Source organism: Catharus ustulatus, chromosome 7 (assembly GCF_009819885.2).
Source record: "Catharus ustulatus isolate bCatUst1 chromosome 7, bCatUst1.pri.v2, whole genome shotgun sequence".
NCBI lineage: Eukaryota > Metazoa > Chordata > Aves > Passeriformes > Turdidae > Catharus > Catharus ustulatus.
In genome coordinates, this window is record NC_046227.1 from 7660239 (window position 1) to 7681075 (window position 20837).

General features: G+C 40.1%; 2 protein-coding genes across 5 annotated transcripts in view; one reads left to right on the forward strand and one right to left on the reverse strand.

The window, feature by feature from the left end:
- Positions 1 to 90: 90 nt before the first annotated feature.
- Positions 91 to 6589, reverse strand: ORMDL1 (ORMDL sphingolipid biosynthesis regulator 1). 2 transcript variants are annotated; one of them, XM_033064444.1, is made up of 5 exons: positions 6517 to 6589; positions 6222 to 6284; positions 4972 to 5152; positions 2507 to 2658; positions 91 to 1549 (listed from the first exon to the last, which is right to left on the reverse strand). In XM_033064444.1, the coding sequence occupies exons 3-5, from the start codon at positions 5143 to 5145 to the stop codon at positions 1414 to 1416; spliced, it is 462 nt and encodes a 153-aa protein (XP_032920335.1). In that variant the 5' UTR covers positions 5146 to 5152; positions 6222 to 6284; positions 6517 to 6589; the 3' UTR covers positions 91 to 1413. The 2 variants fall into 2 exon arrangements, with proteins under 2 accessions (XP_032920335.1, XP_032920334.1); XM_033064443.1 differs by lacking the exon at positions 6222 to 6284 and having other exon boundaries at positions 6517 to 6582.
- Positions 6518 to 20837, forward strand: part of PMS1 (PMS1 homolog 1, mismatch repair system component) — a 43813-nt gene continuing 29493 nt past the window's right edge. The window contains exons 1-5 of one of the 3 annotated variants that reach the window (XM_033064439.1): positions 6518 to 6575; positions 8926 to 9077; positions 12750 to 12932; positions 14874 to 14976; positions 16109 to 16272. In XM_033064439.1, coding sequence (XP_032920330.1) covers positions 8946 to 9077; positions 12750 to 12932; positions 14874 to 14976; positions 16109 to 16272 — 582 coding nt within the window. In that variant the 5' untranslated portion in view covers positions 6518 to 6575; positions 8926 to 8945. Of the gene's footprint in view, positions 6576 to 6806; positions 7027 to 8925; positions 9078 to 12749; positions 12933 to 14873; positions 14977 to 16108; positions 16273 to 20837 lie in introns of those variants that run through there. The other 2 variants (XM_033064440.1, XM_033064442.1) reach the window with 2 other exon arrangements.

Here is a 20837-nt window from a genome sequence, read left to right on the forward strand (position 1 = left end):
GGTTGCCCCTTTTTTTAACAGCGTCTTTATCCATAAAATTAATAACCAGAAAATTACTGTAGCAAAAAAAAAAAAATAAGCACACCAGTGTTGGCTTGTCTCTTTTTATTTTTATTTTTTTTCCAGCTCACTGGCTGTCACTGCAACCAAAATGTAAATCAAGTCTTAAATGGAGTCTTCTGTTAAATCTGAGGTGGTTTGGGCTGGCAAACACACAGCAGACTTCAGAATTCATCCTTTTTCCACGACGAGAGAAATAAGTGCTCAGAGCAGTAGATGTACCTTCACTCTTAATTCCAGAGCTGATAATATACAAGATTACCCCTTACTACACAGTACCCCTAAAAAACAGCATTCCTCCACATTTCCAAGACATGCAAGTTATCTATACCTTTTTCTGCAAAAGCATAGTTAGTCCATGTGATTTGCCTACTCACCTACTTGTAGTTCAGCTTCTATTCTAGCTTACAACCTACAAAGCTTCCCTTACGTGTTCTGACACTGGCTCTGTAACAGAGCAGCTTCTCCTACGACAGCGGTAACCCTTTCCCCACCACCTCACAGGCCTCTCAGCTACTGAAAAATAACCCATCAGTGAGTATCAGAGAAAACAGCCGAAAATCCACACCTAAAAAGAAACTGCAATTTTTCAGGATGTCCCATTTACACATAGAAAAGTCAGTATCCTGGTAAGCAGAATGAAATAAACACAACAGTGGCAATTTGTAAAAGCGTACATAAACTGAACTATAGAGTTGATGAGGAAATCCCCTGAGCTGGCAGTTAAGGACTTTGTTCAGTCATTGTGACAAAAATAAATTTTTAAAAAATCACAAGAACAGAGAAGGCAGGAATTATACCATCAATTTATGCTCGCTGTCACAGTACTTACTGTGGGACAAACTTTTACAATGCAAAAACAAGCATAACCACTTACAATCCATTACAGCAGAAACTACCTAATTTCTCTTAATCTAAGAATGTGGCCTTACCAGTCCTTGGCATCAAGGATTCTGGATTTATATGTAAAGTTACCACTTGCATTATGGATGATGGGTATTTGTGAAACACTGCTCTCCATTTCAGCTGCTACTTGCACCTTCCTTGCAAGCCACTTTCATCAGCCACACGTACAGTCTTAGTGGGGATTAGGCTTTAGAGCTGGGCCTGCCCAGTTCTTCATGGAAATCTTTCTTCTACACATTTCCAATCCACATTGAAGTATCTGATGGCATCTTCTTATAAAGTTGATTTTCATCCCAGACAATGCTGCAGGAAGCAGGAATTGTACCTCAGACGTAAAAGCATCTCTCCCTGACTACGATGAGATACTCAGCACAGCAGACTACTCATTTCCTTCACCCAGGGAGCAGCAGTAGCCATGTCAGGGGCAGCCAGTGTTGAACCTTCTGCTTAATATTTATTGATGCCAAAGATTCGAACCCCATGCAACTGTGGCAGCTTGGGGATAAGCACGGTCAGGAGAGAGGCTGTGTTGAGGATAAAGTGTGTTGGATCATACTTTGTGTAGAAACTCGTCAGGAAGTACCTGCAGGAGCAAAGGGAGCAAGCTTAGCTGATGGCAGCCTTGTCTAAAACATATACAATGCATGGTTTTGATAAGTGCTTTAGTGATTAGTAAGATTTTACTGGTTAACATCTGTATCTGTATTAAATATCTCACCTGAGGTTTAGAGTACCTACAGCAAAATTATGGTCTAAGTCTCTTTTTCCCATACCTCTCAAGGTGCTAAAAAGTAACCCTCATTCTACTGTTTCCTTCCAGCACTTCTCCCCAGCTTGAGGAGTTATATATGTATTTTCTCAGTTTCTGTCCTTTATGAGCCAACTTTCTAAACATCATGCAGGATATTCCCTGCCCTCTCACTCTGCCACGTAAGTGGGTATGCAAATTTTCTTCAGGGACAACAACAGGAAGACTTTTAGAGTCAGATATTAAATATGTATCTGATTTTTCTTAGTTATACAACCACACGTTTGCCAACAGAGACAGGAGTATAGAATTCCTAAGCCATTTGCATAGTGTGAACAGAAGACAATATATACAAAGCAAAACTGACACCAGATCCTATTCACTTGAGGACTGACACACTTCTGGCTCACAAGGTGCAAAATGGTTAATAAATGCTGTCACAAAAGCAATTAGTTCAGATTTTCAATATTTATGACTTCACAATCTCTTAAAGAACTTCAAGAGTTAACAGTACGTTTTCTTTACAACATTTCTAATCTTTAAAACCTGCCCCATTAATAACTGTTTACAAACTTTGACTTCAGTATGTGGAGCGTCAAAAACAGAAGAAAGATTGTTGATTACATAGCCTGTAAGTAAATACTCTCTACAGCTGTGATGTAGGAATAAACAAACAAACAAGAAAAATAGAGAGACAATGCTTTTAGACTGTAAATTGCAACCCATTATGTTTCAGCTTTTGAAATCATGGCTTTATGTGTCAATTGATCTGTTACACATTTTTGAACTCACAGAATTATAGGAGAGATTGTGAAGAACTTCCTTGAAGATGTGAATTGTACTCCATAATCCAGTTGTTCCCAGTGTGTTAGTAGCCTAGCTTTGCCCTGATCAGGTGTTTCAAAAGGAGTTCCCTTTACTGCATGCAAAAACACATACATTCCCTGGGGAAAATAAAAAGTGAATAGAGACACACTTTAGTAATATTTTAAAATAATTGTTACATAGTTCAATGCATTATAATTTTTTTTTAAAAAGAAAAAAAAGAGAGTGAGTGAATTCTCACCCAGAAGAGCTGCTAGCCTGTAATGACAAATTATTGAAGACGAAGGAAGAGACAAGAAGTGATTTGCCTGAGACTGTGCAGAGTCAGAATTAAAGCCTAAGTCTGTGTGACATGCAATCTACTCCCTTACTTTTTTACACTAGTAGGCAAATGTTGCATGACTTCAACAGAATTTTAACAAGCACTGCAACAAGTGTGGGTCTGCTGATTTGCATCACCACTTTCCTAGCATAGTGTTAACAGTGATGAGTAGAGTGTGCACAAAGCACAAATCTACCTACAACATCACACAAGCTCCTGAAAGCTTTCTCAGCCCTCTACCAGCTTCAAATCCTTAGAAGCTGACTAAGCATTCTGCTGAATGCCATCTGTCCACCTCTTTACTGATTCTCCTTAAATAAGTGGACTTTCCTTGTAACTCTTCCTGTTTGATGGGAACATGCCATGTCTGATTTGTTCTGAAAGACCAATTTGGGCCTCTTGGTTTCAAACAGGTACACCCTCTTCCAGTTTTCAAAAACACTTGTTTTATATCAAAGAGAGCACACCAACTTCAAGGAAGAGTCTCTATGAGACAGTACTAAGGATTTCTTTCTCCTTCATATGCTTTATATAGAAAAAAATCAAATTTCTTCCAAATTTTTATAATGGAGATGAAACCTCAGCAAATCACTTCATGTCTCTTTCCACCTTTTTTGGGAACAGCCTCCAGACCAGAGCCCTGTGAACTCAGGACAATTGATTTGTTTAATTAATTTTTTGCTTCATGATGTTTGCAGTGCCTCAGTTTTAATAACTATAAAGACACCTTTAGGACAGATCCAAATGCTTACTCCACATTTTATTTCCCAGTGGTACTTGCAGAAAGAACCACCAAAAATGCTTTCAAGGTTAGCCAAGAGTTTTCCATTACTGGAAATCCACTTTTTTTTTTTTGTCAAACCATTTGAGGATTTGTTTCCAAAAGAACTGCCATTTAAATTCTGAACTATCCAACAGTGCAATTTATACTCATCTTCTAGTGTTTCACTACAAAACTACTTGCCAGTGCATGCTCTCATCCCTGTTGTTCATTACAGCTACTTGCAATGAGTTCAGTAAGGCATGTGGGAAATATTTAGTAATACTTGTCTCTGCCAACATCTTCTGAAGTCAGACATGTCTGATGCTGTCAAAGATAACACACAAAACGCTCTAATGACAGTTACAATTCCACCAGTAGTTTTAAACCTAGCTACAAAACCAAAAAGCTCAAATGAAAATTAGAACTACATTCAAGAGGGTATTACCCCTCCTCAGTGCACTATCATTTTCCTAAATAAGAAAGAAGCTATCTTATTGTCAAGTCTTCTTTGCAGGTAACGTTAGAAAACTGAGCTAGCAAACCTCAGGTATGATGTAAATTGCTGGGTTATGGCCCTCTTTCCTCTAAGCATGGCAGGACCAATATAGACAGCTGCACTACTTTAATTGATTACAAGAAAATGATAGCATCCTGGGGAGAGGAGTAGAAAGCAGCTCACAAAATCTTTTGCATACAAAAGTCATCATGCAAATCATAACCCTCTGAATAACAAATGGTTTCAGGGCTGGGGTCAAAGTCCTTCAGTTTTTCCCACTGCTTTCAAGCAAAATTTCTCTAATATCACGTATGGTGACAACATTGTATGCTGAAGTCATTCTGAGTTATATAGCTTGGCCAGAAATCAAAACTAGAATAAAATACAAACATTTCTCTAAAAGAAAACAGGCAAAGTGCTAAAATTAAAGATTTTGGGATACTAAAAGATTTATGTTAAAAAATTAGGATGGTGTCCAAGAATTAAAAATGTGATAGTTTATGGATTCAGCACAGCTCACTAACAATATATAGAACACTGTGAAAGTTGGTTGGCATGATGATTTTATGTCTGCAACCTTCCAGCCTAATTAAACACCGTTTAAAAGAATACATAACTACATAAAGAATATTTCATGTCTTTCATGTTTAAACTGAAAGTGGTCATGTATCACTCCTCCTCCCCAAAACAGCCAGTCATTTGTGGATAGGTCAAGGGAAGGAGAGGTGGTGTTTTGGATAGCAGGATTTCATTGTCCATACAGACTGGCTACTTTTCCCTTCCCTTGCTACTGAAAATAAATACATATGAACAACAACTATTGAAACTCTGTTCCAGGAGAGGGTACTCACCAGGTTGTGAATGACATTTGTTAAAGTCCAGGCGACAGGGACACTAAAGAAGGGAATGCTGAGCAGGACAATGTGCAGCATGCCGACTCCGAGCGCGTATGTCAGCCACATTCCACGGCTGTTCATCACTCGAGTGTTTGGATTCACCTCGCTGTGGGCAACTCCTACGTTCATTTTTACCCTACAAAACAGAGCTATTTGAAGGCTGAGACTATTGTTACAGAGGAGTACTTAACATATGCAATTTTCAAATGTGGGAAAAAGCTGCTTTAAAGAAGCAGGTCTGGAGAGAACACAGTGCATAAACAGGGATGTACCTCGAGATCTTCAAACTATGGTTTATAGAGAAATCAGTACAAAAGGACATCTGGGAACCGTTTGTTTAAAACAAGTCCAAGCAAATAAAACTCATAAGCCTGCTACAGAAGGGACATTTAAAAAATAATAGTAAGCTGTGGTGTCAGAAGCTAAAGTTGCGAAGCTGTTAAGAAACCAAGCTAATAACTTTTATTCTCTGAATTAAGTTTCTCCATCCATGACAAAATCCAGAGCTCTTTTCCACTTCCCACATCAGACAATCTTCCTCCTCTTTCTCATTCGTGTAATGGTTAGAGAAGAATTCTGCATATACCAACTGCCCAGCCACCTACTTCTAGAAAGAACAATGAAGAAGTAATCTATGCCTCTTTTTCGTGAGGCAAAGTGCAGATTTCCTCCCCTCCCCATCTGTTAGTTACCAAACAGACATTCCCATCTTTTAAACCCGGCTGAAATTAGAGAACAGGTTCAAGTTTTCTAAGCAACAGGCACATGCAGAGATACACAGGATCATTTCATATGCTGATATATCCAGGAAATTGACAGAACGTACCTAGAGTGCCACTCTTGTCCTATTGCAGTAAAATTTGTAATAATAATTTTTTTAAAAGTCCCCAAACTATTGCTTACTTCAAACTCACGTGATCTCTGGGACTATGGATATTAATTTATGGGAGCAGGATGAAGGTTTTTTAGCAATCATCTGAATCAGAATACAAAAGCACTGTTTATCCAGCAAAAACAAGCTTGCTTTTGGTAGGAAGTTTGTTTCTGACACTTATTAGTGAGGTATAGACTATAAAATTAAAACACCCGGGTATTCTGCAATATGAACAGCAGTAGACTAAAGAGATACGCTGAACCCGAACCGGGGCACCGCCGACCTTAACCTGAAAGCATTCCAAGCCGTGCACTGGCAGGGGACGCATTACCTGGGATGGGCGACACCAGCCTGTTCCTCTCCCCCGGGGATGCAGCACCCGCCGAGCCAGTACCTAGACAGACACCTTGACGTGACCCACCACCCCTTCCCACTCCACCCCACGACTCCAGCCCGATCCGAGGGCCAGCTCGCTGCACCGCCGCGTTTCCTCTGCCATCCCTCCCTCGCCGCCGCCGCCCCGGCCCCGCCGCAGCGCCAGGCCGGCCGTGCCCGTGGCCTTCTCTCCAGCCCCGGCGCGCAGGCGGCCCCGGCCACCCGTCCCTCCGCCCCCGCCGCGGCCCCACCTTTCCGCAGCCCCGCGGCCGCCGAGGAGCCGCAGCGGAGCGTCCGGCGCCGGCCGCAGGTAGAGCCCGCGGTGCCCGTGGGCAGGGCCGGTCGGGAGGGGAGCGGAGGGGCCGGGCCGGGCCGCCCGCACCGCCCACGGGCGCGGGGCGGGCGCGCAGGTAGCGCAGCCGCGGGGCGGGAGCGGGGGAAGCGCCGCCGCCTGGCTGAGGCCGCGCTGGGAACGGGGCCGGGGCTGGGGCGCTGAGGCCCTGAGGCCGGGGCTGTAGCCGGGGCTGAGGCGCTGCTTCTCGCGGGCGGCGGGGCCGGGGCGGCCCTGGGCCCTGGGCTGAGGCGGGAAGGCCCCGGGGAGCAGCGAGCGCCTCGCAGAGCGGGAGCGGCGCCCCGCCTCTCGCAGCGAGAACCGGGAACTGCGGACGGCTCCTGTGGTGTGGGGTAAACTCGAGGGCCCGCAGGGGTTGTCTGCAGCTTTTCGCCTGTTTTTTCGTCTCCTAAACCGAGGAATTGCCTCAGTGCGTGCTGGGGAGGGCGCCTGAGGAAGGCGGTGCTCGGAGGGGCGGTTCTCGTTGTGGCTCCAGGCGTCTGTGGGGCCGGAGCCATTAAATTTAGGGAGATTTTGTTCCCGGTTTAGGTGAGGATGTGTAGAACCGCAGTTCTACGCATATCGGACTTGCTGTAGAGGGATACAAGGGTTAGGTCGGTGATGGGACTCCCACGCAGAAAATGCTGTGCTTTCCCACAGAACACAGTTGTTCACGTCTGGTCCGTGAAGAGTTACAGTAGTAACGTGGCTTGAGATGAAATACGTGTCTTTTAGCTCGAAAGCATCATAGGTTGGATGTATTTCCATGGGTGGGACATGCCAGAGGTCCCTGTCTGCCTCCCAACAGGTGTTCCTGAGATGTGGCCAGCCTTGTGTCCCTCAGTTTGGGTCCAGGGCAGGGGAGGCCACACCGGGAGCTGATTCCTCTCCCAAACTGCATCAGTCACACCTCATAGAAAATTTGTCTGCAGCGTTCCTTTTAAGATCCTCCCGTATCTTAGTCAGTGTCTTTTGATGGAGAGACATCCAGTTCTTATCTGATTTACTCCCATGAGTAAATCATGGAAGCATTATACACAGGAGTCCTGTACAATGTGTGAATACCTCACAACCTGCTGCTCTGGACACGTGTGCATGATAATAATATCGGTTTGTCTTCTGCAGTGCACCTTTTCTTCTGCTCCTCTCATTTTCCACTTGGTTGAAAATCGATTTGTGGGATCCTTTTACCACATCTGAAAGGCAAACTCCCTTTCCAGTGTAAATTAAGAGAAAACCCCTTTGTAGCTGTTCTTAGAAAAGTTTCAGTGTTGTTTGTACTTGATAACACTATACTTCCTTCCCCCCCCCCCCCCAAGTAACCACATTTTTACTTTGTCTTTTATGTTTGAAGAACAGCTATCTTTAGAAGGATGTTGAGGAAGACAAATGTCCTGTTATGTCAGCTGCATATACCCTACAGGGCAGTGATGCTTTGGGGTGTTGGTTGCAATCCCTCACCAGGTCCTGGCTGTATCAGGAAGGAATCTGGGTTTGTTCCATTCCTCCACGTGTGCTCATATCCTTGGGACAGGTGCTGAGTGTGCAGTCTGTGCTCTTCAGCAGATACCTTGGACTGAATCAGTGGAGAAGCCTGGACTGTCAGGATTGTTTGCCTTTCAGTGTAAATAGTATTATATAACATATCCCAGAGAAGAAACCTCTTTGACCCATTCTTGAGGTGCAAGATGCTACCTAGCCCTGCTTTTTCCCCTGCCTTTCTCATATGCATATAAAACTGTGGTTGGATTCTTCTGTGGCAGGCTACAAGGATCAGCAAAACAGTTTTCCTGGGGCTTGGCTGTTTGTGTCAATGTAGGTACTTAAACAGAAATGCATGCTAAAATTCATAGTGCAATCTCCTAATGGGAGAGTGTCTCTATAATGTAGCAATAATGTTATAACCCTTTGTATTGTCAATAATTAAAAAAAGAATTCAGAATTCTCCCCTGGTTTATAAGGCATCCTCATTTTTAAGTGAGAAATAGAGTGACATAAAAATAAAATTACCTGTGTCAGGGCACACAGTATATTAGATCAGAGAGGCAAGACTAATGGAGAACTTTTTTGGGTTTGGTTTTCATTTTTGCCTGTAGATCCCTGTATGTAGATGCCTGTAGATGGCTTTTCCTCAACACCAATGTTGCCTCCCCATTTCTCTCCCAGCACCTCCTGACTGCAGAGGAAGCTGGGTGCTACTGTAACTCAAAAATTTCACTTTCCAGCCATAATGTTGTGTTTTTCTACATTTCAAAGTTCCTGTGAAACAGTTTCTTAGAAATGTGTAATCGCAGTGTTCCTTTTACATTCTTTTTCTGTTGTTTTTCAGCTTCCGTGAATCTTTCCACCATGAAACAGCTACCTGGAGAGACAATTCGGCTCCTTTCAAGTTCTCAGGTGATTACTTCAGTTGTCAGCGTGGTGAAGGAGCTGATAGAAAATTCCTTGGATGCCAGTGCTACAGGAATTGATATTAAACTGGTAAGTCTTTCTCGTAAAAAGAATTGGATATAAAACAAGATACCAGGCAAATGCTCCACTGCAAATGTGTTTTTTAGGCTATTGTGGTTTGGGGAATGGTGATGATTATTATATATTTATATGTATATATTTTTACCACAAATAAAAATGGTACAAAATTAGTTTCCATTTGTGTGCTTGAGGGCCTGCTCTGAAACAGTACGGGCATATTTGTGCTTCTGAGTGTATTGTGGGGGAAAAAACTGTCAGCTTTCTTAATCCTCCTTTTTCTACTTAAAATTTACATTTTCTGACTAATAGCCTGTTTTAAAAGATGTTGGACTTAGGTTTGCTGTTAGGCTGACACATTTAATGCTCATTACAAAGAATTGTAAGAAAGGTGAAAATGGAGACATTGGAAAAGCTTGATGGCCATTCAAAACAAAAGATAGTTTTGTAATGCAAATCATCACTCTGTCTCTAATTAGCATGGTGAACTCTGGCTACTTCTAACTCTGTATTTTTATAAGCTGTTCAAAAAAGTTGACATGTCACTCAAGGATAGTTTCTGACAATAGAAAATACTACTTTTAACAAAGGATTTGAGCTTTTTTCCCCAACAGATTGGGTAAAATGGGTAACTGGTCAGCTTTTCTTGCTGTCCTGTTTCTGATTTTGCAGTGTTTTGTCAGCAGCTGTATAGTAGCAGTATCTCCTGCTTAGTAAGAAAGAAGTGTTGTTATATCCTGTATAAATGTATGTATTCAGAATTGTATCCCATTTCCTTTCTGCAAATAACAGTGAATGTATAGGATATTCTTGAATTAGGTGTTAGATAAATGCTCTTCACTAGCAGGGCAAGCAATTCAGTTTCTCCTTGTTTCTTTGTCCGTGTCTGCTGTATTTTCTGAATGACTTTAGAGTTTTTTCCATCTGAGAATGGTTTCCTTCAGATGCCAAGGAGTGCATTTGTTACTGTTTTGAGTGAGCTGTTCTGTCTTTGCTATGATCTCTCATAATCTCTGTCTTCTCAATGTTAAGACTGCAGAGTATCTTGCTTCATGAGTAACTCCAATGTGAGTATTGTGTGCACAGTCATGGCGTAAAGGGTATTGGGATGAGATCCTGGGAGCTGATCAGTAACTGCAAGAAATGAACAGAAAGCTTTTGAAGTGTTCCAGAGTGGTTGGAGCAAGCCTTGAAGAGATGAGAGCCCTCTAACCACTGTGGGTTTCACAGCACAGTCCCCAGCTGTGTCTCAAATCAATTAAAAAGTGCATTTTTAACCATTTTCAGTTCATGAGTCATCTACACTGCTCTTACGTTCTTGTGTCTGTCCAGCCCAATCCAAAACACTGTAATTCCAAGCAAACAAACCTGGCTTTATGCAAGTTGTCACTGATTGAAAGAGATTTGATTATTGTTCCTCTGTGGGTACTAGGGGAGAAGAGAAAACCTGTACTCTGCACAATTCCAGATAGTAATACTGTAAAATAATGGAATTTTTTCTGGTATGTTTTCATAGGAAATTAAAATAATTCTGACTATGTAATGGAGGCCAACGACCCCATTAATTCTGGACTAATTCAAAAAGATAACAGAGAAGAGAAGCTTTGAAATTCCATTTTACAGCTTGATGGGTTTTGCCTGAAACTGCAGCATTTTCATTGTTTTAATCTTTTTCAGAGGGAATAGGAAGGCATAGTTTATCCAATTTGCCTGAACAGAGATAACAATTCATTTTTGATAGACAAACAGGAATTAACCTGAAGATGGAATGGGTCTTAGATGAGAGTCATGGCAGTGGTGAGCTGTAGTGGGAAGCTTTGGCTGATGTTTGTCTTGGCTGACCAAACGCCCATAGGTATATTATTTGGCATCTTTGCACTGTGTACCAAAGCTGAATCACACTGATTGGCATCAGTGACCTGGCAGAGCAACTTAAACATTTCATGGGTTCATAACCTTGGTAAGATTCAGCTCGTGGAGGAAGGTGTTGCAAAATACAAAGTTTAAGCACTGTAATAGTTAAATAAAACATGCACAAGTAAAAATGAATAAGATTAGAAGAGACATAGATAATAATTTATGTAACATTTTGATTTAAGATAAATCTCACTTTTCTTAGCAGCTAACTGATCTGAAAGTAAAAGTTAGAATGGAAAATAGAAGCTTATTGTAAAATTCTCAAACCTTTCATTAGCATGTACAACAGCAGGGTAGAGGGTTTCCTGCTTCTATTTCCTTATGTGTTTTTGTGCTCAGTTGAGGTGTATTCCTTAGTTCTCGTTTGCTACCCAGTAGGAGGCTGATTCAAACATGAGCAAAAGCACTGTTTTTTCACCTGAAGACAGCTTCTGCACCATTCATTACAGCAGAAAGTGACATGTACCCATATTTTTGTTGTGTTCTGTGTATTGTGGTTCTGAGCCTACCTCAGAGGCTTTTGATGTTTCCTAAAGCAGATTATGTGTGAATGCAGATGGTTTCTTTAGATACCTTTCTTTTGGTTTTGATTGGGTCATGTTTTTTACTTTCAAGAAATAACCTTGTGAGTACATTATAATTTTTCATTACTGTTTTCAGGATAGGCTCAGGTAGGACAGCAAAGTTTGTTGTGTTTAATCAACCTACTTTCAGTGATCAACCATCACATGATCTGTCTAACATCAGTTGTGGCAGCTGGTGTTTTAAGGTATCCTTTCTAAGCAAAACTAGTTTTAAGGTCACCTAGATGTATTACACACTACAGCACATTTTTTGTGCATTGCATCATAATCTTTTCAAAGAGCCAGTCTTGCTTTTGTGAAAGAAGCTTAGTTGGTGATCCTGCAGCTCTGATTACTTTCTCCTGGCTTGTAGTTCTTCTGGGTGCTGCTCACTTGTGCAGACTCTAATGTAGCTGGAAAGAATTCTTTGCTGCACTTGTTTGGGATGTTACAGAACCTACATTTTTTCTTTTATTTAGCTGTTGTAAATACCTGGGTTTCAGAGTCGTACCCTATTTGTGTTGGTGCTTACTGGAATGACATATTTGAACTGGAATTCAGTAAAATATACATCGCGTGTCTGTAAAGGTGAATCACAAAGATTGAACTTTACTTCCTTGAAGGCTGTTTTAGACGAGCCTCTAGGAACCTTTATTTCTTTTTGTAGAGTACTGTATCTCTTTACAAGCTTTTTTATTACCCTCACTGTTCACGCCTTGCCCCCCATTAGAATTTCAGCTTCTGTATATTTAATTTGGTAAAGAGAACTTGGAAAATGTGGTGGAATCACATCAGTCAAAATTGAAACTGGAAATGGTACGAAGTGAAGGTCTACTCAGTTCAATACACAGAGCTGCCTTCAAAAAATTGATACCAAGTAGGTAAGAGAGATGAAAAGAGGCAAAAAATCTTCAGCTTTCCAGCTACAGATCTCCTTTTGAGCTTAGGTTTTGATGTTTCCAAATCACAGGATACGAATTATGTTATTTAATTGGGAGAAACCTTCACTGTTATCCTAACATGGTGTATTTTTCCTTTTCTGTTTTTTTCCTTAAATAGAGATATTTAATGGTTTCTTAGTTCCTCCAAACAAGCAAAACTTCCACTTCTCTATGGGTAGTTAGAAACTGTAACCTTAGCTGCTTCAAACTTATGTCTTAATTTGGTTGTTCTTCTGCTCCTTTGTGGTTTGTTGTTTTTTTAGGAGAATTATGGGTTTAGCAAAATAGAAGTAAGAGACAATGGCAGTGGAATCAAGGTTGTTGATGTTCCATTTATGGCAATTAAACACTACACCTCAAAAATCAGCTGTTCTGAGGACCTGGAAAGGCTGACAACGTACGGTTTCCGTGGGGAAGCTTTGGGATCGATTTGCAGTGTAGCAGAGGTGAGCACTTGCTGTAAATGTGTAGCCTTTATGTTATGATTTTTGATGTCTGTTTGTGTTCATGAAAGTTTTATTCTGTGCAAAGAGTTTAAATGTTCCAGTGTCTGGCCAGGGATATGCTTGTGTATGCTGCCTTTCTCCCCAGCCCCAGAAGCCATGTCATAGGGATTTGTTGTTTGTGTCAGTCCTACCTTTCTGACACAAAGGTCACAGCAGTGCTCTGTTTATTTTGCTCAACCAGAGCAGTTAACAGACAGGTTGTGTTGTATTCTCTTTCCTTTTATATCACGGAGTATCATGTCAAAGAGTATGTCTGGCTTTGCTATTTGAATTGGGGTAAATCAAGAGAGGAGCAGCAGGTAATGGCCAGGAGAAGCAATTTCAGGGGACTGATGGCCCACATAGCCACCATTCCAGTAACAATTTCTGCCTCGTTATCTAGGTGATCAGCCGTCATAGGATCTTGCTGGAGCTCCTTATTACTCTTTGACATGTATGTGACTGCAATTGCACAAACTTTGTCCCTATGAGTAAACAGGAACCTGCTAGCTGACCTATCTGTGTCTGAGCCATATGTTTGTGTTAAGAGGATTGGCAGTGTACTGACATTTGCAACTTAATTTGTTGGCTAAAAGTAAATACGTTTGTTCAAAACCATCTGAAAAGTGTGCAGGCTGCTAAAGGCACAGCATCTGCCAGATCTCTTGTGCTCCCCCTTCCTGAATTCATGCTGCACCAAGGTTTGGGTTCAAGTCTGCCGAGGATTAGATCGTGCAGGAAGATACCAATGCTACCAGTGTCTGTGTCTGGTTAGAGCCATCATCTGTTCAGGTCAGGAGAGATAAATGTTACAGCTTCACTCCTTGGTGCCTTGGGCTGCATTCACATTGCACTAAGCAGGAGTGGGTTGTGTATTTGGATGGAGATTTCCAAACATGCTTTCAAAAGTGTTGATGTTTTGATAGATGTTGACAGACCTCAATCATTGGTTCCTTCTACTGAGCTCTCAGAGCAGAATGCCATCTGTTCAGAGCTTCTAATCAACTCTATGGTACGTTTTGTAAGAGATGGGAGGTGGCCTGAGTCTATGAAGTGCTTTAATAGGTATTACTCCTTGTATCAGTAATTATGTTAATTGACACTCCTGGCATTAATTGTGTTCTGCCTACCCAAACTGCCCCCTGAAATTTCAGTTTGAAGGTACTTTGCTATTGGCCCTTAAGTAGGTCTGCAATACTGTAATTTCCAGTTAATCACTTACTGTTTTTCTCTCCAGGGGCATGACTGAATGCTGAATGATTCATGGGAGACACTAAAATAAACCAAAATATCCTGAAACTCTGTATGTGTGTTAAACTTTGTCTTCCAGGTGGTTAAAGGGCAGTGGTTCTGTGCCACTGTGTTGGTACCTGAACTCTGATTTATGACTGCTATTGCTGAAGCAATCCGTGCATTACCCTAACAGCTTACAAAACTTGCTGTGACTGATTGCCAGATATGTTTAGCTGTAGAAAGATAATATATTGTTTGTTTGAAACTAGTCTTTAAGTTTGTGGAATCTCACATGAATTTAAGTTGGTTTAGTGTATTTGTCTCACAGAGGGCAAAAATGCATAACTGTCAATTGATAAAGTTCATTTAATCTGTCCTAGAATAGAAAATAGAGCAATGTATGTTGTGGATAATAGGAATTGCTGTGCTTTGTGAATTATTGTGATAGAAATGCTTTTAGTTAAATGGCAGGAAACATGCAGAAAAATGTGGAACGTTTCTGTGCCTGTAAGAAATACCTGTCAAAGTAAAATTTTATAAACTAATTAAGTGTAATTATGGTGACTAAAATAACAGAGTGGTGAGTGTGGTAGCAAAGCTTATCTAAAGTCATTGTGAACTTTGTCTATCCCTGATTAATGTAAGTTTTTTCTAAATCACTCTCTTCAGGTTTTAGTCACAACAAAGACAGCTGCTGATGATTTCAGCATTCAGTATGCTTTGGATAACAACGGGCATGTAACCTCTAAAAAGCCTTCCCATCTTGGGCAAGGTAGGCTATCACTATTCTGGTGCTGCAAGGTGACAGATTTATTTTGTGTTTCTCTGAGGCTCTATCTGATGTTGAAATACCTGTTGGTTACTTAAAGACTGAGTATGAAATCTTTGCAGCTGCAAATGTTTCTTACCTTGTGTCTGTCAGCTGAGAATGTGTTGTCATAGCATAAGAAATGAAATGTCTTGGAAGTTGTTCTGGATTGTAATTATAAACTAGTTTCTCCTTCTCTGACTCACTTCTTCAAGCTGACAGTGGAAATAAAACCTGTAAAAATTAAATGCTCCAAGTCTGTATATGAAAGATTTCTTCAGGACCAAAGGAATGTTTTCTGTATGTAGCAAAATCCTTGCTTAAAGGAGAAAGAGTTGCCCTGCTGCCGTACATAGGGATTGCTGGAAGCAGCATGGCTGTAGGACCAGACAAAGTCACAGCTGTTTCTAACCTGCAGGAAGGGTGTGTACTTAATTTTTATTAAGGATTATTTTTAAGGTTTAGTCTGTGTAGTGTTTTCCACAACCAGAAAGCCTGCAGGTTGCAATGCCTTGTATTTTGTTGAAATTGTTGAATTCTCTGACACATCTAATGTTTTGCAATATCCTTATGCAGTAGGAATTTATGTAGCTGTGTTGGTAGAAGAATATTCCTATATTCTTCCTCCTACTCTGTACTGTGCCTTGAGCTGAGGTATTTGGCACATCAGGTACTACCCTAAAGCAAATGCTTGTGAAGGCCCTTAATGAAGCACAGTGTTCCTTTGCCTCCAGATACCTGTGATTAGATTCTAGTCTGTTAATTAATCATTTTGCTAATGAGGGCTAACTTGTGCATTGAGACAGTCTTCAGCTTTATTTAGTGCTGATCCTTTCTATTGTTAGTGTGTATGAAAGAAAGCTTAATGCTGCAGTTATAACTAAATAAAGGAGAAGAGTCAGAATTCTTGAGATACCTTTCTTGGGGGGAGTGGGGATGGCTGCTGATGTGGTCTGTTTCTTCTCATGCTAATAACCTGATTTAGTGCAGCAGCATACAAAAGTGTCTGTTTAAGTAAAAATAGTTCCCTCAATATCCAGTCAGTGATTTACTTTCAGTGTCACTTCTACTTAATTTTTTTATCACCTGCTTGCAGGTACTACAGTAACAGTCCTCAACTTGTTTAAGAATCTTCCTGTAAGAAAGCAGTTTTACTCAACAAATAGAAAATGTAAGGAAGAACTGAAAAAGGTCCAAGATCTACTGACAGCATATGGTATCATAAAACCAGACCTGAGGATAGCATTAACACATAATAAGGTAATAATTAGATTTTTCTGTCAGCTGTCTTAGGGATCAGTTTCTGATGAATCCATGCAGTTCATGTAGTACTTACATAAAATATTTTATTCCTAAAATTTCTCTTTTATCATCTTTGTTTTGGACTTCCACTTACTTTTTCCATTCATGGGTGTATATTTATAATGGCTACAGATTTTGATGTTAAACTCATAAAACTCAGTGTTTTGGTCTCTTGCAACAGCTGCCTGGTTAGATAGATGAAGTATAAAAATTATTTTACTTGACAGTAGTTAGTAAAGATTGTGGTGATGTTTTGCAAACAAAGAAATGAGACCATACTAGATCACAGGGCCTGATAAAGTGTTAACCAAAGCCACCTGAAAAAACCTGCAAAACTTACTATTTTAGGCTGTCTACCTGGATAGAAGTTACAGTTCATACAGGCAGCTTGCTGTATTCTGAGTCATAAGAGCTCAGTACATAACACTGATTTTATTTAAAAAGGCTGGAAAGTTCAAAACAATTTGTGTCATTGGTGTAAGAGCAGTAACATATGTTATAACATCAAGCTTTAGTAGAGCTATTTTGCTCTTGGTTTAGACTTGGGAGGATGAATGCAGAGGTTACTTGGCTTCACTGAATGCTGAGGAGTAATTCTACATCACAGCTACAGCAATGACACGTTGAGCAGTTAGCCTTAACCTGACCCAGATTTAACATAACAAATTTCATTGGCTGTACGTTGGCTTTTTGTACCTCCGAGGGGGAAGCTGTGCTGATGAACTTCCAAGTTGCCACAAAGTAGAGAGTGACATCTTGTGGCCAGATCCCTCAGCAATTCTGTTTCTGTTATAGTGCTGTTTGTTGGTATTTATCATGTGCATTGAGACTTGATCAGTTACGCCATCAATCAAACATCCACACTGCAGTTCCTTTTCAGTGGGAGTAGGAAAAGGCACTGTGTGCTTCTCTGAAATGACAGGAGATTCCCCTTCCTTTTCCAGACTCGTTTAACATGCTATGATTGTATTTATGTATGTATTTTTAAATATCACTGTGTAGGTACTGTGAAAAACTAAAGCTGGCTACAGAATTAGTATTTCAAGGCTTGAGAAAGAGTAGCTACTTGCAGTCTTATTTCGTTGAGATCACTGAGAATTTGAAACCAGACATCTCAGGGGCTGTCTGCTTCCAAGAGTGTATTGAGCTCCTTGACATATCTACCACTGGTTCACAATACTGGTCTTAAATGTTGGTTAATAAAACTAACTTTGTCTTCTTGGTAGTTTGTTTTTGCCCTCTCCAGCAAATTACAAATGCTATTTTCCTAATGGTATTTTGATTTCATCCTTTTGATCAGACTGTTGAGTGTCTTGGGGTGATTTTTTCTCTGTTTATTTTAATATAGTAGCAGTAAGGTACAAGAAGATGATTACATGTATTTTTCCCAACACTTCCTGCAAAAATGGTGTGATAGTTGCCACTGCACAATGGCACCTCTCTTATTAGCTTCAGAGGCAGATTCTTCAATACCTAATTTGAGGGGTTGTATGAATGGGTAAAAAAGATTCATTCATTGTAATGACAGAGATGGTGCTGGGTTTTTGTACTCTTCATTTTGCACTGCCAGCCTTTTGTTAGTTTAATTTATTTTTTAAAAAAAGGAAAAGAAGTGAAAAATTGCATCACATTGCATTGCAAAACATTTCATCACAAGAGGTCGCTCAGTAGCTGTTGCTGAGACAGGAAAATTAAAGGCTTAAGTAGACAGTGTAGTCTATGCATGTGGAGATGCTTTAAAGTAGTCTGATAGTTACACACTGAACTGATCTTTCAAAAATTTGATTTGAGATTCCTGTCTTTCTACTGCCATTGGCATTCTGTGCGATATAAAAAGTCACCTGTTATATCACACCTTTAAAAAAATGTAAAATTCTGAATTTCCAGTGTGTAGCAACTTGCAGTATGTAAATGGTGCATTTTTTTACCTGATCACAGAATATGAATATTCTTTATTTCTTCTACCTTTATATGCTAATAATTGTTGTAATTACAATTATTAATTTGTATCAGGAACATGTTTTTTCTATACAGACACTACAGCATACCTGTGCTACAGTAATGCTCTGCTGAATAGTGTTGTTGGTGATTTTTGTGTGTCTGTTTTATTTTTGTTAGAAATGTACTAGGAGAAAGAATCAACTTCTTAGACTAGCCTTATTTTTTATGTAGCTCATAAATTATGTGTTCATTTAAAAGACAAATTGTATATGCAATTATTCAGAGGACTTCTTAGAATCCCAAATTCTTGAGGCTGAGCCAGTACTTCTGTTGCAATGGAAGAAGATACATGTTGGGAGTCTGATCAGGTTCCGGGGCTTAAAAGAGCAAGAAGACTGCAGAGATGAGCTATTACAGATTGAGACAAGGAAAGATGGGTTGAAAGACTAGGAAAGATAGTAAGTGAAAAAAAGTATAAATGAAAATGTATTTCAAGAAAGTTTTCTAAATAAATTCCAAAACCAGTACTTTTTGAAAAAAAGCCACACCAGAAAACAAGATCAAAAACAACTTGCAAGAAAAAACAAATCCCCCCAGTTTTTAGAGTTCTGTACTTTATATGAGGTTGAAGGAGAATGCTGGAGTGGAGGGATTTGAGCAGCTGGTCTTGAGAAAGGTGCCCATGGCTGGGGAATAGAGATGATCTACAAGGTCCCTTTCAACCGAAACCATTCTGTGATTCTTTGAAAGCATAGCCCTGGCATCCTGGGGAAGAATGTAGTAAGGCTGAAGCTGTCATAAAGTATCTGAGGTTAGGCATCTGAAAATGGTTGCCTGATTGATTCCAGCAGAAACTTACTTTGACAAGTCAGTCTCTTGTTGAGCTGTTGAAGAATAGGTGGTTTTAGGATGCATGCTGCATTGCATATTGGATTTCCACCATGTTTCATTGGTTTTTTTCAAGAGGTGTGTGTCTTATGCTTTTGAACAAAATTTCCAGAAATGTTTTCTTCTTCCTACATTTCATGTCTGTGTTAGTTTGGAAAATAGTCATTGCCATTAAGTGTGGGTCTTCACAGAAAAGAAATCAGACAATTCTATTCCAGCCTTTGGTTGATTTTTAGTGGGTAAGAAAATAGATATTCTCTATTCCTCCTCAGATTTATTTATTGTGGACTCTCCATCAGTGGCTTTCCAAGATAGGAAACACTCAATTTCTCTTTCTGCTCAGAATGTTTTGTTTGCATTAGCAATAAATAATGAATCACTTTGCAGGTCAACCCTTGAGGTACTATTGCTATTTTGACAACTTGGATTAGCTAGTGCTCCTTCTTTTTATGAAGGTTTATCCTGCCAAGACATTCTTTGAATACTGATAATGTTGATCCTCTTGCCAGTATGGTTATGTTAGAAAGAGGTATTTTTCTTCTTTCATCACCATGTTCCTTGAAAGCATATTGAATAATGAGACAGCCAAATGGAAATAATTTACATGAGTATTCAGCAAGTTTATTTAAAGTTAATGTTATCTGAAGGCGTGTTAAGAACATTTCAAAGTCAGCTACTGCTTAAACTGCCTCAAACCCTTCAGCCCCAAATGCTGTGTTCTAGCAGCCTGTGAGCTCTGGCTGTGTTTTACCCAAGGTGGTAAAACACAGCTTTTAGTAGTTCCAGCTCTTCTCAGTTTACACATTCTTCTCTGTTTAATATCATCAGTAGCCCTTGGCTCAGTCTCTGCAAAGAGCTGATGTTGAAGAATTACCCTTCTGTTTTGTAAGACTGATGATACAGAATGCTTAAATTGTTTCACTTGCCTTTATTCCACAAATGCCAAAATGAGCAAGGACACCCAGTATCTATACCTATTTTAACTATCAGATGTAGTAGAGGCAAAAAAATGTCAGCAACAGATGGTTTAGATGGTGCCTATCAGCAGGTCACACTATGCACAACTGGTCCCATGTCTTGTGCAAAGTACAGATGAACCATAAGTAGGCTCCATAAATTTTCCAGTTTCTGTTGAGTAAAACTTGGCATAAGTGAGTATTTATTTCCAGTGTTTTTCACACATAACATTTTGAAGCTTGGTCACACACACAGTTCTGCCTAGAACTGTTTCTTAAGAGAGTCACGAGTCAGAACTTTTGGGTGCAAAGTCCGTTTTAAAAGTCTTGTAATAATTGTAAGTAGTATTCTTCCCCAAACCCCTTTCATTGGTGGTGTTGGCTTAAAGGATTCCACCTCTATATTTTCTTTACAGTAAGTCTCCTCTATTTTATGAAGTTGCATGATCTTAACTGTTTATATGAAATAACCAAAGTCCAGGGTTTTTTCCATGTCCCTGTCCTTTGTAGTAAGTGTAGATTTTTTGAGATTGAGTGTATTAGGGTAAATTTATCATTTTTAATGATGTTAATATACTTTGCATTCATTCATTGTGCTTCCAAACTCTACTGTAGCTGTGTGTTCTAAAGAAGTGTGAATTGAGTAGGAATAGCAGCACATAAACTCTATCTTGTTGGAAAGGCTACTCTGTTTAATGTAATGATGATGAATGAAATCCCTCCCTAATCTGTGTGTCT